At 49.4% G+C, this 15,473-nt stretch overlaps 1 protein-coding gene across 1 annotated transcript in view; it reads right to left on the bottom strand.

Moving 5' to 3' along the window:
• LOC119859766 (phosphatidylinositol 3-kinase regulatory subunit gamma) overlaps positions 1-15,473 on the bottom strand; it is a 341,485-nt gene that overhangs the window by 245,649 nt on the left and 80,363 nt on the right. Inside the window, exons 3-4 of the mRNA XM_043520241.1 lie at positions 12,805-12,897; positions 9,193-9,270 (exon numbers count right to left, since the gene is read on the bottom strand). Coding sequence (XP_043376176.1) covers positions 9,193-9,270; positions 12,805-12,897 — 171 coding nt within the window. The remainder of the gene's footprint in view (positions 1-9,192; positions 9,271-12,804; positions 12,898-15,473) is intronic.

The following is a 15,473-nucleotide window of genomic DNA, read 5'->3' as shown; positions in this document are numbered from 1 at the left end:
CCGGGGCTCAGCTGTGATCTCCCGTGGCTGGAGCACAGGGCCGGGGCTCAGCTGTGATCTCCTGTGGATGGAGCACAGGGCCGGGGCTCAGCTGTGATCTCCCGTGGATGGAGCACAGGGCCGGGGGCTCAGCTGTGACCTGCCGTGGATGGAGCACAGGGCTGGGGGCTCAGCTGTGATCTCCCGTGGATGGAGCACAGGGCTGGGGGCTCAGCTGTGATCTCCCGTGGATGGAGCACAGGGCCGGGGGCTCAGCTGTGATCTCCCGTGGATGGAGCACAGATCTAAGGCTCAGCGGTGGCTTCCCTTCCCAGCTCTGCCCCTGATTTGCTGTGTGAGCTACGCTCCGGGAGAGGCCGCTGTGCAGCCAGCAGGACAGAGGAGAGGGGGAGGCAGAGGGGCACATTCTACTCCTCTCTCCTGAGTGCAAGAAATGGATTTTCTCAAATTCTCAGGGATCACAAGTGACCTCTCCTTGAGAAGCAAAGAGGAAAATCTCTGCCTGGCCCTGGGAGACTGGAGAGACCCGGCCTCATGCTAAGAACAATCTGGAATGTCCGGACACCACTGACCCATGGGACCTGATCCCAAATGCAGTGTCACCCTGCCGGGGGTGAGTCGTCACCACCTCTAGTTGTTCCTGGGGGCGTCTGGGGCTTATACTAGCATTTTTATTGCTTGTCATGCCAGTGAAGTCCCTCTTAAGTGACCCCAACTGCGCTCAGGCAGTTCACTCGCCTGCGCTCTGCACTTTCCCGACGGGGACAACAGGGACCCCAGTGCTCTGGGATCTATGGCTACCAAGCGGTTATTATAAGACGGGCTGTTTTCCCACCTGGGTGAAGAGACAAGGGCACATGGTAACTATCTGCCAGAGAAGGGCTTTACTCTTGCTATTAATGTTAACCATTTTACTGCCCAGCCTAGAGTTCCCAGTCAGGAACAGGGCCCCACTGAGCGAGGTGCTGTTCAAACACACAGTCAGAGACAGGCCCTCACAGTCTCAAGAGGCAAAGAAAAATCGCTATCTCTATTTTACACGTGGGTAACCGCGGCACAGAGACACAGAGGATGCGTATACACTGCATTGTAAACTGGGTCGGGTGGGACCCGGGCTTGTGGACTTGGTGTTTCCAAAGCCCATGCTTGAGCATCCACACTGCGTCATAAACCTGGGTTTACAATCGCTGGATCCAGGTCTCGCAGCCAGGTTAACGCATCCACACTGCACTATGCAGACCTTCTGACGCAGCTCTGCGTATTGAGCTGCATCCACACTGCAAAATGACACAGCTTGGACCAGAGTCGCAGCTGGACTCGGGTTCTGATCCACCCCCTTAGCAGGATCCTAAGTGCTTGTTGATCTGAGTCAGGCTGATTTGTGGGCAGACAGAAGGGGGGCTGGGCTCAAACCTGAGTCGGAGCCTGGGTTTAATGTGCAATGTAGACACTAAGTAACTCTCCCAAGGCCCCACAGGGAGTCTGTAGCAGAGCAGAAGATTGGACCCAGATTTCTTGACTTCCAGTCCAGGGCCTTAACCACAAGACCAGCCTTTCTCTCAAAATCAAGAGAGAGCTAAAACATGGTTCATCAGCATGCTTTCTTCTAAACACACAAGCAAGAAAAACCACCCTTTTCCCCCCTTTTTTTAATTCTGTGGTCTAGCAGGGACACATGCATCCACTGCACTAGCTATCAGGATACACTAATCACAATCAGACTGTTGCACCACAGAAATCCATGGCTGCAGTCCTTTAGCTCAGAGATGCAAACCGGAGTGGGGGGCAAGGGAGTTGGTGTGGATCCAAGTTTCGTTGATCCAAAGTTTGGGGTAGGGAGGAGTTTTCTGACAGTCCGGGTGTCGGCTCAGCCAGCAGTCACTGAATCTACACGGTTCCATGACTGTTCAAACCTCTGCACAGTTGTGTTATTTAAAAAACAACACAAAAAGCCCTTTATTAAGGGCAGCTAGTTGCGGGAAGAAGGAGCTTGGCAGAGATCAGCTATGCCAGCAAGCGGGAGCAGAATCCACCCAAAGAGACCCACAATTATACCAGGCACCCCTAACTATTCCCAATCAAACGGCCAAACACAGTGGAAGGATTTCACATGAGTCATGCAGAGCCATAATTACTGCACCTGGTGTGTGCTGGCGACTGACAGGGCTGGGTGCGAAAAGAAAACAGGCTAACCTGCAATGTATTTCCCGCCCCCCCAGTGCCAGGCGAGCTATCTTTAGAAAGCCATTTCCAATCAGCAGCAAGCTATGAGGAGTGGGCAGAGAACGCCGAGCCTGCGCTGGCCAGCTTTCTAAACCAGCAGCTTTGTTTCCAGAGCCAAGTGGAGACGGCCGGTTCTGTGACGCGATACAATTAGGATGGGGAGAGAAAGGCTCTTAATACGGGGCGGGGGAAGGGAACGATTTGGTGCAAACATCTCACTGGAGACAAAGGAGTCGCAGCCCAAGAGCGTTGGGTATTAAGATTTGAGACCCGATAAGCATGCACGCAAACAAACTCCCATCTCTGCCAAATGCTGCCTTCTCTCTTGAAAATCTATCTCCGTCCTTAACGCTTGGGGTGGAGAAGAGAGGCTAGCTGTGTATGGACCACACGGCTGGCCAGCGGACGAGTGACATGCTCAGGCTAGAGAAGGTGGATCTGGAACTTCTGGTCTCTCTGTCTCGGAGCATCTGGGATCAGTCCATCAAATGAAAAGGTGTCAAATTCAAAAGAGATTGTGAGGCTCTGCGGAGACAGAACTAGAACCCAGGTCTGCAGGAGGGGCCACACTGCCACGCTGCTTCCTGGCAGCCATGTTAGGACAGCATGCATTACCCCACAAACCCTTTGGAGATAAACAGCACAGGAAGTCCCGCCTCAGAAGGCTGGACTGACAGAGTCCCTCATGGCCCCTGATTGGTCCAGGTACCCTATTTAAAGAGGAGTTCCAGCAAGAGTCTATGCAATGAGCTGGGCCCCTGCTAGCAGTAGTGACTGGTCTGCAACTTGGCTCACTCTCGGCCTCCTAAACTCAGCTCGGATCCTTGGCTTCTGCCCATGAGCTCCAGTCCCGATCCCTGGCTTCGGTACTTGGTCTCTGGCTTCTACCCAAGAATTTGGTGCTTAAACTCTGATTCTGGTGATGGACGCAGGCTTGGGGCCTTGAACTGTGCCTCCATCCCTCCTGGAATCACTACAAGGACCCTGACCCCAGTCCCAAACTCAGGCTACAGCTCTATGACTCTGTCCCCAGTTCTGACCCCCTCCAGCCTAGGCCCTTGGCCCCTGACTGCCAGACACAGATACAAGGAAACACTTTTTCACACAAAGTGTGATTAGACTGTGGAACTCACTGCCACAGGATGCTGTTGAGGCCAAACATTTAGCACGATTCAAGGAGGAATTGGACCTTTATATGAAGGACAAGAATATTCCAGATTACCACAGTTACTGCTAACAAATTTTGGAAGTGCTATTAAACCTCATGCTTTGGGCTTTAATCCAATCTCTAATTAGGAATTAGGAGGCAATTTAATGTGTGGGGGTGTGTGGAGAGGGTTGATTATCCTACATCTGCTACTGTGGGGTTCTTACATTGTCCTCTGAAGTTGCTGGTGTTGGCTAGGATACAGGGCTATATGGACCTCTGCTCTGATCTGCTCTGGTAACGCCCTTGTTCCTCATCCCATACAACCAACCATGAACCAGTGTGAAAAGCTAGGACTGGCCTCAGAAGAACAACAGGAGATTCTGTGCATGTCTTTAAGGTCACAGTATTATCACCTATCCATCTACCTAGCCACCCTGGGCATGTCTACCAGGCTCATCCCAAGAGCACACGTATGGAGCAGAGGCCAGTTGCTGACAGGATTCATTTCCTTTGCTGGTGAGATTAGCCCAGAACTCCTGCAGGGATCTCCACCTCCCATGACAATGTATTGTCTCCCTGCGCACCAAGCCCTAGACAGGTGTTGTGGATCATTAACAAATAGCATTACACCTTTGGAGAAACTCATGCCAGTGCACAGGGACAGCAAGAAACCTACACATCACGTGGGGATACTTTCCTGGATTGGGGTCTGTTCAAGATAGCATTTAAGCACATGCTTAACCTTAAACCCACGCTCAAGTCCCATTGAAATCAATAGGATTTAAGTACATGCTTAATATTGAGCATGAGCTAAAGAGCTTTTCTGAATACAGGCTTTATTTCCCACTTGATCCGTGTTCTGCAGGGATCAGGCTCTTAGACGGCAAGTCCTCTGTGGCAGGGACTGTGTCATTTCTCATGCCCTACCCTGTCCCCCAGCCACAGGGATCCATCCGTGCTTCATAAAATCAACACTCCAGAATATCAGTAACACCATCCTTGTTGATAGTCAAGGGAGTGTGGGGGGGGGCACCGGGGAGGTGTGGTTTATAATATAACAACCTCTGTTCCCATAAGAGTCTAGATAAGGATCACTGAACCTAGCACTGACATATAGCCACCTTTGGATGTTTTAACAGGACACACAGCTAGACAACACACCAGTCTGGGGCGGGGGGAAAGGGAGAAGAAAAATGTTGCATCTAACCAAGCCATAGGAGGGCAGAATGGACTCACGAAAGCTGGAATCTGGTCCGAACACCAAGGCCAACCTCCCATCTAAAGTGGGGGTCTGATATTTGATGCTATTGCTGGACCTTGGCATTTGGGTCATTGTCTTTAAGTGGCACAGCGACCTCTAGTGCCATATTGGGGCATTACTTGCATAACGACTCGGAGGGGCAAACCGTACAAATGACCCTCTCTGCACCACCTGGGTTTCCCACGGAGCTCGCCCATCTGTGTGTCAAGCATGGCCAAGCTTGGCTCAGAGCTGCTGCTCTGAACTGGAACCCGGGGCTCAGGCTAGGGGACCCTCCCCCCCTTATTACATCAGCTAAGTCTATGCCAGGTGAGAACAGCCTGGATTCCAGCAGGGAAAGTGGAAGAATGAATTGAGTGGGCGCCTGTAGACAGGCAGCCTTGCTGCCCCAACCCCGCCTCCTTAATATGCCTGTGGGAGTGGATACCCCCACAGGCCTCCTCTATGGAGACCCCAGGGCATCACAGCTAAGATGCAGGAGCTGACCCCATGTGCAGTAAGGTATCTTAATTCCCCGTGGCAGGGCACTTTCCCTGTCCTCCCGCCTCTGCCACACCAGTGACATTCAGGAGCCAGGGCTGCTCCCCTCCAGGCAAACCCCGTGCCCGCCTCTGCCCCTGCTAGGCCGCATTGCAGCTGGTGAGGTCCTTTAAACGCCCCTCCCCCTTTACGGACTTGCTTCCCGGTTGTGCTAAAAAGCGATGAGCTCATGTGGCTTTATATAGCTCTTCCATCAGCTCCCTCTCCATAGCAACGCGGCCTGGCGCAACAGCTCCTCTTGGGCCTGAGATCTCCGGAGCCCGGCAGCAGAGCCCACCCTGCCCCTGGCACTGCCGCAGCGCCACCTTGCCGACAGCCGGGCCCCGTGGGCACAGGGTCAGCGAGGAACCAGACCCAGGGAAGGGAGCTTTCCCGATGCAGCTCCCAAGCCCCAGCTGTGGGGTGGAGAGCCCACATGGAGCCAGCGGCTGGGCACTGCCTGGTACCACGGTGCCTCCCTATGGAAAAGTGGGGATAGAGGGTCTCTTTTAAAAAAGAAAAAGGGAGATGCCTGGAACCCAGCTAGGAAATCTGGCCAGGAAGGGCTGGGTTGAAGGGGGCGGAGAGTATTTTAAGGTTAGGAACACCAAAAACCAGTAACAAATTTAATTAAAGGCACCGCCCAAGGATTGTCAACTCTCACTGGCTTCAATGGCCCCGGGGTGAAATTAACCCCCCGCCGCCAGGACCCAAAGCAAGCTCTTCTGCAGTACTGAAGCTTGGTGTCATTGGGGAATCTTGGCACCGGTCGGGGCTGGAGGGGGCCTTCCGTTGGCTCTCCCCAGGACTGCTGGCACCCCACTGCTCCCCCCAAGGCCTACCCCCAGCCTACAGCTCTCTCCCTCTTTCCCAGATTTTGCCATGGCGTTGTGCTACTCTGTCATCTGGGCATCCTGTGTGGGGCAGGGACCCCATCTGCCTCAGTACCGGGTGTGCCATGCTGTCTGCTCTGGCACTATGCAGATAACAAGGGTGATTGTATTTCCTTCAGAGATTTCCTCTGGTCTAAGGCCAAAAGGGACTGAGCTCCTGGATAACCCAGGTGTCAGATTTTGCCCGATCACGCCTGTGCTGGGCCCTATAACTTGGGTTAGGCCCAACCATTTCAGGCCTCAGGGGACTGAACTTGTGGGCCACAGAGAGGCCGAGATGCCACCAATGCCCGAGCCCCAGGCAGTGGCAGAACACTGATTACATGGGATATGCCCAGATGATCCTAGCAACTGATCCGTGCACCTCACTTTAGAGGAAGGTGAAAAACCCCTAAATTCCCAGCCTATCCAATCTGGGGAGGAAATCCTTCCTGACCCTAAATCTGGCAATCAGTTGGACTCTGAACGTGTGGGCAGATTCTCTGAGCCACATCACAGCAGTGGTCCACCTTGAAGGGGCTGTTTGCAATTCGCTGTCCGCCTGGAGTCTCCTAATCTTTCAAAGCTTTGATGCCGAGCCTGGTTTTTATGACCTAGCCTGCCTTGCCTTTGATCTTCTAAGCATGGGCTCAGGATAAGGCAAACTGGAGTCAAACCTCCCACAGCCTCTCCGTTGGGCTCTTCCTAGCGGCACTGCTGGATCACCGGCTAGCGCTTTCTTGCACCAAGAGACCCCATGTGTGGGGTGAATTGAGGGGCCAATGCAGCTTCCGAAGGGGTGAGGAGGAAGGGAGCTGGAGGTGGGACAGAAATTGCTCCCCCTTCAGGAAGCAACTGGGAAGTTTGGGGCTCTGGGGGGCACTGAAAAATATGGAGAAAAATCAATTAAAAATTAACCTTAAAAACCCTCCTAAGAAACTACTGAAAACAAAAATGAACAGAGAACAAGGAAAATAAATGGAAGAGCCAGTTCCTCCGCTGGTTCTTACACCAGCTTCAAGAGAGCGCTGCTGATTTACACCAGCTAAGGATCTGGCCCTAAATATAGAAAGAGGAAGAAAAGTAACTATCTCCCGGCCTTGTCTTTCCACTGGTTCCCAAACCGGTCTGCGAGGCACATGCTGCTGCTCCGTGGAAAACCAGCTGGACTCCCAACTCTGCCGACTTAACACCAGCTTCCATACTGGAAGAGTGAATGGCAGGATTGTATCTGAAATGTCCTTCCCTCTCTGCATCAAACACATCAGGAGGGGCGCATGGGCTAGTGGTTCTGACTAGGGCTGTTGAGAAAATATTCCATATTCTTTGTGGCGGGAAACAGATCATTTTCCTGTTTTTGTTTAAGAAAAAGAGTTTTTTTTAACAAGTTTTTTTCTGGTGATGATTTTTGCTTAAGTGGAGGTGGAGGGGGAGAAACGTTTTGATGGACATTTTTTTGTCAAAAATAAACGGTTTGGTGGAAAATTTTCTGTCACTTCTGCTCTGCTAGCTCCAGCAGTGGGAATTCCAGGTAATCCTACACCTTCTCGGGTCACAGACTCACCGTGTGATCCCGAGGCACATCAAGCTCTCTCAGGTACTTCTATGGCCACCATCGCCACAGGATCTGAGCACCTCCCAACCTTTAATGGGTTTATCCTCACAACCCCTGGGAGGCAGGGCAGGGTATTATCCTCATTGTACAGATGGTGGAACTGAGGTACAGCGACACTAAGAGCCTTGTCCAAGGCCACACAGGAAGATGTGGCGGAGCAGGGAGTTGAACGCAGGGTTCCTGACTCCCCAGTACTGCACCATCTGCAGCTACAATTTCCACGTGCCCTTTCCTTTCTGGTATCTATCCAGTCACACCTAAGGCCTAATCTTCAGGGGTGCTGAAAACTGGCAGCTGCATCCAAGAGGAGAGGCCACTTTTGAAAATATAGGCTGTGGTCCGTTTGCTCTTCAGCTTACCCAGCTACAGAATGGGTAGAATGACGCTGACCGACTCCTCAGGTATCACACGGGCTGAAGACTTTTCCCAAACTGTCACCATGGCGCACTGCCTGGAGGGTTAGTCCAACTAATGATGATTCTACACATGCATGGAATATGCAACATACTTGGGAATTTTATAGATTTCCCCTGCATGTCCTGGGGTCTCCCACACAAGTTCAGCCTGGGATCTGAGAGTCAAGCTGGGCCCTGTCCGACTCGTATGTCACCACTGGTATTAATCAGTCTGCATTTGGCACTCACCTAACCATTCTGTAGGCTATATGTGAGTCAGAAGAGAATCCAGCTCCCTGTCCCAGATCTGCATTGGCTCTGCTGATCTGACTTGGAAGGTGCCATGGTAACACAGCCATTCTTCTGCCCATACCCATGCTTTCGATTTTCACTTTCCTTTTAAATGGCTTCCATCAACAAGATCACAGCACATCACTGTCCTGAGAGACCGTCCCACAGTGTCACTACAGAGCCTCTTCAAGCAGGATCTACAGTTCCCTGGCCTCCCCTAGACTAGCGTACACAAAGAGCTGGCTGTCAGGAAAACTAGCTTTTTTCTTTGAAACTGAGCGCATTTGATATGAACGTTACTGGGGAACAAACAAGGAGCACCACAACGCCGTTCCTGTGGCATATAATTGCACTGTAAAGATGTTACATAAATAGAAAGGCATTGTAACAAAATTCCGTAGACATTTAGGAACTTCATGGCAGTCACTATGCTGTGTACAGCATGGCCATTCAGCCCTTCCCAGCCACAGCAGGGACACAACTCAGATCTTCCTGCTCCGAAAGCAAAAGCCCTTAGCATTTGAGCTACAGGGAAATCTTCATTCGCTGGCAGCAGTATAGGGCATATGCCACACACACCGCTAAGCACTTGTGATTCTAGCCAGTAGCGGGCAGTGGTGGTATATACCCAGCAGACAGTTCATTACAGCATTCTATTCCGATCACTGCTTAGGACTCTTACAATGATATTGCCAGAACTCTAGATCCCAGTGCTGGAAACAAAAAGGTGGCTCACGGACACACTGCTTATGCGCAGGGAGCGCTCCTGTAATGAACGACCCTGCTTCTCCCAGCTTCGCACACACCCGGTACAAAGCATCTCTGCCCATTGGGATGAAGGAGGGAACAGCATGATGGTGGCTTACCTGTCAGAAGAGCCTGTTTGAGCTCAGGGTTGCTGAAGGAGCCAGGAGGGGCTCGGTAAAGAGCTTCATTGTCGATGCCTTTGAAACCAAAAGGAAAAAAAAAATCAGAGTCAAGAATTCTCCCTCCAAAGCACCATGCAAACAAACCATGTTTTAATTCAGATCTGCTCAAAGGGCTGGACACACAGATGGGGTCAGCATTAGAGTGACAGGGTCATCTTGTTTTGTGGTCTCTGTTCTGCTATCAATAGCTTGCAGCCTTAGGTGCCTGTTGAGTTGTGTTGTGTGTAAGAGCGTATGAGTGAACAGTGCCCTCTATTGGATGGAATCAGAACTGCACCACCATGTGTCAGAGTTGGGTGAATAATCAATTTTTCGATGTGCTAGCAATTCCAAAAATAGTAATAACCTCCCCCCAATGAAAATTGTTTTGGGTTGACCCAAAATGATTTTTTTTTCCAAAATGTTCAGCAAATCAAAAAGTCAAAACAAGATTTTGTTTCTGGCCAACCTAAATGTTATGCTTTGACAAAATTAAATTGTTTCATTTTTACCATTGTTGACATTTTGGATTGCTTTTAAATAAAATTACAAGGAAATTTTGAAACGGAAAGTCATTTTGAGCTGAAAAATCAAAATGTTTTGTTTTTTAAAGTGTCAGAATGGAACATTTCGGGTTTTTTTATTTGTTATAATTTTTTATTTTTACTGAAAGAATTTTGCAAAATTGACTCACATTTGCCTAATATTCCAATGTAGCTGAACCTGTGTTTTTTGCCAAAAAAAGTTCTGTGCAAAAACAATTTCTCCAAGCTCTAATCATAAGCCTCACACAGCTACCTACAGTTCATGGGATACAAGACTGAGAACTAGGGAAAGAAAAGAAGATCGGAGTTCTAGCCCCATTATTACCAGGAACTTCTGAGTTTCAGTGGCATTCTAGAGCACAGCAACAAGCAATAGTTGGTGTGCTATAGCTTTATTACAGGTCGGGGAGAGGTGTGCATGAGGGAGTGCATACATACAAGGGCCCAGGGAAATATTAGCTATGTTGACACGGATTTTGCTTCAGTTTGCAGAGCTGACATCCCATAGAGATTGAAGGGGACAAATTCATGTCTCTCTGATATGCAGTTTCTGGCTGTCTCCGGCACTCCATTCATGTTGGGGTGGTTCTCTTTGCAATCAGAAGAGCTACAAATTCCAGGGTCGATTCCTCACAACTCAGTTGACTCAATGGAGCGACACCAGCATAGAGCTGGGAGTGACGGTGCAGGGACCCCCACTATAAACTGCAGTATGGAGGCATACACAGGGCCGTTTCTATGACCTAAGCTAATGCCTATTATAGGGCTGGCCAGTTCAGATGTGTTATGTGCCTACGAATGCCTCTCTTCCTGTTACGAAAGTTAGATCTAGAGCTGGATAAAAAATGGGAAAGATTTTTTGTGCGTGTGCAAAATATATGAAAAGCTAAAAGCACTTTTCCTTTTTGCTTATTCAAAAATTTTCTCACACACAAAAAGTTACTTAAGACTTTCAGGTTTTGGGGCTTTCCCCCCTTTCTTTTCTTTTCTTTTCTTTTCTTTTCTTTTCTTTTCTTTTCTTTTCTTTTCTTTTCTTTTCTTTTCCCAATGCCTCTTTTTTTCATTTTATCAGAGAGAAAAAGGGAAAGTCAAAATCTGAACATTTGTTGTTTTCAGATTTAATTAAAAAACCCAGAAAAATACAAAAACCCTCCTATTGGCTCCAAAATGTTCATTTTTGAAAAAAATGGCCCTTTTGATTTAAAAAATTAATTACAAATATTCAGAATGACTAATTATATCCATGTTAAGGGGCTAATCCATCCATCTCTAGCCCTCCGATCTCACCTGAGCTCCCTTTTGACAGAGCAATTGGGACTTCGCTAGAGTTGGTCTGAAAATAGGGTTTTACCCACAGAAAATGGTGATGGGGAAAAAAACGCATTTGTCAACATTTTTCAAAGAAACGTTCAATTTTTCAGTCAGAAAAAAAATCAAAAACTAAAATATTTTGATTTGGAAACCCTGCTGCCATGCCTCAGGGGAGTAGCAATTTGGGTGACTCATGCTCCCATTGTCCTTGATTGACTGGGCTCCCTGATTGGACTACCTCTCCCATGATGCACCACTGTTTCTCCTCATGGTGAAGGGAGGTGGTACCATCATGGGAGACACTGGCCCTGGTATATTATGGGGGATGTAGTCCAGCTGTGTATCCCAACCCAGGGAGGAGAATGGAAACTCACTGAACTACAACTCCCATAAGGCAGTGGAGGCAAGATATCTGAATCAAAATATTTCAGTTACTTTTCATGGAAAACTGTCATTTAGCCAAAAAAAACCCCAGTGTCCATTGAACAACAATTTTGATGGAACATTTCCCGCCAGTCCTAGACTTTTCCAAGAAGGGGGATGCATGTTCAGAGAGACTCCGCGTTCCCTTTATGTGCACTCCCCGCTGTAACGAGTGTCCACAGGCCCCTCTCTTCCCCAGCCAGGTAGATGTAAAGCCCCCTGCAACACTATGAGTTGCACAGCTTGCCAGAGTCCTAACGACGTCTGAGCCTCACATTGCTGGTTTCATGTGCAATTATTCTCTCAGCTCCACTATTATGGATCAATATGTAACATGCAGCTTCAGAGGAGACCAAAGGAGAGCTACAAAGGGTGCTGACGTTCCCTAGGTGCAGAGACTGAGGCTCATGTTCTTACCCTTCACCATCCATGTGGGTTGTCAACAGCCATGTCTCTGCTTGGGGATGAACTCTAATTCAGCAGTCAGTGATAACCATGCTCTGAACCAGCTGAGCCCAGTGCTAAACTCCCCCCTCACCCCGCAAACTGTCTGCATGTGGGGCTTGCTCTGGTTGCTGGACCAACAACTGCTAAGCGCCAGGCAGAACGAGGCCGCGGTTGAACCATGACAGCAAACGACCTGCGCTCATCAACAGACATCAAGTACCAGAATCGCACCCAACAACCGATGCCTAGCATGGCTGAAGCAAATATGGCAGCCCCCATCTCGAGTGATGATAGGGAGTGAACTGGAGATCTGAGCTGAATCGGCAAGCTGGAAAGCCTGTACAGACCCATCTCTGCTGTGGATCGGACACAGGGGGTGGACCCTAGCCTCCAGGTAGTACAGGTTTCCCTGTCCGGAGCAGACAGGTTTTTGTTGTTTTCACTTTAGATAATGCTACCCCATAGGTAATCCATCCTCGAGATTCCATAGCATGGCTTGTGCAGGTGATCGTTGCATATTTCAGAATGGTGCTAGGGACAGTTGCAGTCTGTGTCACTGTCAGGCTGTAGCCTCGTTTAAAAGGTTTCAACCACGTGGAGTCAAATCCTGTTCTCACTCCGGCATAGATCTAGAATAGCTCCATTGAAGTCAGTAGAAGCGCACTGTGTAAATCTAGATTTTGGTCCCCGGGGTGGATGGGGCCCGTTTCTGACTGTCCATCATGCCGTGTCAGCAGGGAAGGAGTGTGCACATGACACAGGGAACACGCATGCCCAATGCATGAATTTGTCCTGGCTGGAAGAAATGTGAGGAGGTGCCCAAGGGAACATACCCCTGACGTACCTTGGTTTTCCAAAGCTTCAATGAGTCTCCTTACAACCAGAGGTGCTTGTTCAGGGAGTCTTAACTCTGCAACCTCGGCCTGCCCAGCGGGTCCTGTTAGAGAGACAGATGAGAGACAAATAAAGATGATTTAGCAGAGTGGATCTCAGTGCTTGTCAATGAGGCAATTTGGCTGGACAGCAGCTGTGGTGCAGTTAAATAGCATATTCAATCTCTCTGATGGGCCAGTGCCTGGAAAATAGGGGGTGATAATGAGCCAAGCATATAATTTGCAAAGAATCATGTATTAGATAGATTGCTCCTCTTTCCCACTTTGCTAATTGTGCGCAAACAAACAGATTGTCTCAGATTCATCATTTGAAGCCATTCTCCAGGGACTCGCTCCAGTTAATTCCGGGGTCGTTATGCAAACATGCCAGCTGTTGTGGTTGGGCATGCGGGTCACATGGTCTCTGTCTGTTTCACAATTGGACGGCCCTAACTCGCAAGATCAGGGTTCCAGCATGACTGCTGGTGCTGGGGAATTTGAAATTTGCTCTCTGAGAGCAGCTCCCAGGCATCTCCTGAGAGTCCCATTGTAACCACAGGACAGGGACACATTCACAGCATGCGGCGAGCAAACACAGGCTCTGTCTACACTGCAGAGACCGTGTCAGCATAGCAACGCATAGCTCAACTGTAACCACAGCGTACGCTGACGGTTTTCCTGACAGACGGAAAACGCCATCTCCCCAAACAACATTAGCTCTGCCGACAGAAGCACTCTTCTGTTGGCGCAGCTGTGTCTACACTGGGATTTTGTCGCTTGGGGTGTGTTTTTTCACACCCCTGGCCGACACAGCCACGCTGGGATCTGTTTTAAGGGCAGCCCAAGCAGCAACCAATGCAAATTCCTTTGAATTCCCTAGCCTCTGTTTGCCAGAAGCTAGGAATGAGCGACAGGGGATGGATCACTTGGTGATTACCTGTCTGTTCATTCCCTCTGGGGCACCTGGCACTGGCCACTGTCAGAAGACAGGATACTGGGTTAGATGGAGCTTTGGTCTGACCCAGTATGGCCGTTCTTATGTTCTAATAAATGTTAATGGGCGATTTTCCCCAGGAGCCACCCAAGTGATAGCAGTAACTTTGGTTCCCCATTCAGGTAAGGACTCTTCCCCACTTGCTCAAATTGTCCTTTGAGCAGCCAGGATTACTGCTGTTTTTATGGCATATGATGGGCCCTGAATATTAATGTATTATTTCCGCTGCCCTCCCCCACAGCAATTTCAAAATCGGAATTCAACTAGAATAGGCCAGCAGCAGGGCACCTCCGTCTCCATTCATGGGGAATGGAAGCTCACACACTATACTTACACCGATGCCACTTTCCCACCAGCCGTGCTGGAGCTGTGGTATTGCTAATGTTCCTCACCGCCACTGGGCCTGCAGGCTGGTTCTAGCTTTGCCTTGGGGTTTGTTTATTTATATTTGTTATGGGGGAGCCTCTTGCCCTAAAATCTGTATGATGCCTGCACCTGGTCATTGGGTGCACTGCGTAGGCCCCTGGTTTGTCGCTCTAGTTTGCTTGCGAGCTCCTTTTTACAGAGAACGTGTTTTCTTCTATACTTTCTGCCAAGTGCACCCCCAGCGCCCAGTGCAGGAAGGAAGAACCATGGCCCAGGTCCTCAGCTGGAATGATTCAGCTAAGCTGCATCAACTCAGCGAGAGCCGTTTTATTCCTTGTGACCAAACCATCTGTTGTGCCAATGCGCCGTTATGGTTTGCAATGATGCACCAATTAATAATGAGCAAGGCAGGGCTGTCGGGGTACTTCTGAGGATTCGGTTGGTGGCGTTCTTCTCCCTGAATGAATCCCCCGGCATGGTGTTTGGGAGTGTCATGCTGCCATGTGTTTCACTTTCCAGGCAGGATGTGTAAATAAGCTTCTCTAAGTACTCTCCGCACTAAAGACCCCTTGACATGTCTCCAAAGAGCCAGGGGTTTTAGCCCAATGGGGTTCCTTTGTTCCACCTCTCCACAATCCTCCACCATGGCTATGTAATCAGCTACGTGGAAGAGTCTTCTTCCCCTCCTATATTTATATAGTTTTTCCATTTACAAAGCACAACCCCAAAGCTCTAGGCACCATGACAGCAATTGCACTGGCAATCAGTTCACTACTACCTAGCAGTGTGACAGGAGAGGCTGTAAATGGACCAACAAACTCCACTGCATTCCAACCAAACCCTCATCATATTGAGCCCTAAAGTATCACAGAATCTGCCAATCCACCCCTCACCCCCCCGATCTATCGGTCTCAGAGATTCACATGTTTCAAAGTCAGTAGGGAGCACTATGATCATCCAATCCAACCCCCTGCTTAATATAGGTGGGGGGGAGGATTGTTCCCTGAGATTTACACACACACACACACACACACACATTTTCAGAAGAGCTCAGCTTCCAGTTTGGCAGCCTGGATTTTTACTTTTTGTCATTTAATTTTCTTTTAAAATCTGGCCACGGGCGCACTCCTGTTAACTTCTACTGGACCTTTATTTTAAAAGACATTCTGGTTTCCATGCACATGCAAGAAAGCCCAGCATGAACAAGGCAGGAACTTACATCATGGGAACAGCTCAGCCCCCCGCTATTTCATTTTTTCCCCCTGTCGGTTGAGGATTTCT

Source organism: Dermochelys coriacea, chromosome 8 (assembly GCF_009764565.3).
Source record: "Dermochelys coriacea isolate rDerCor1 chromosome 8, rDerCor1.pri.v4, whole genome shotgun sequence".
Taxonomy (NCBI): domain Eukaryota; kingdom Metazoa; phylum Chordata; order Testudines; family Dermochelyidae; genus Dermochelys; species Dermochelys coriacea.
The sequence above is the reverse complement of the archived record's forward strand: the minus strand, read 5'-3'. Positions and strand labels throughout refer to the sequence as shown.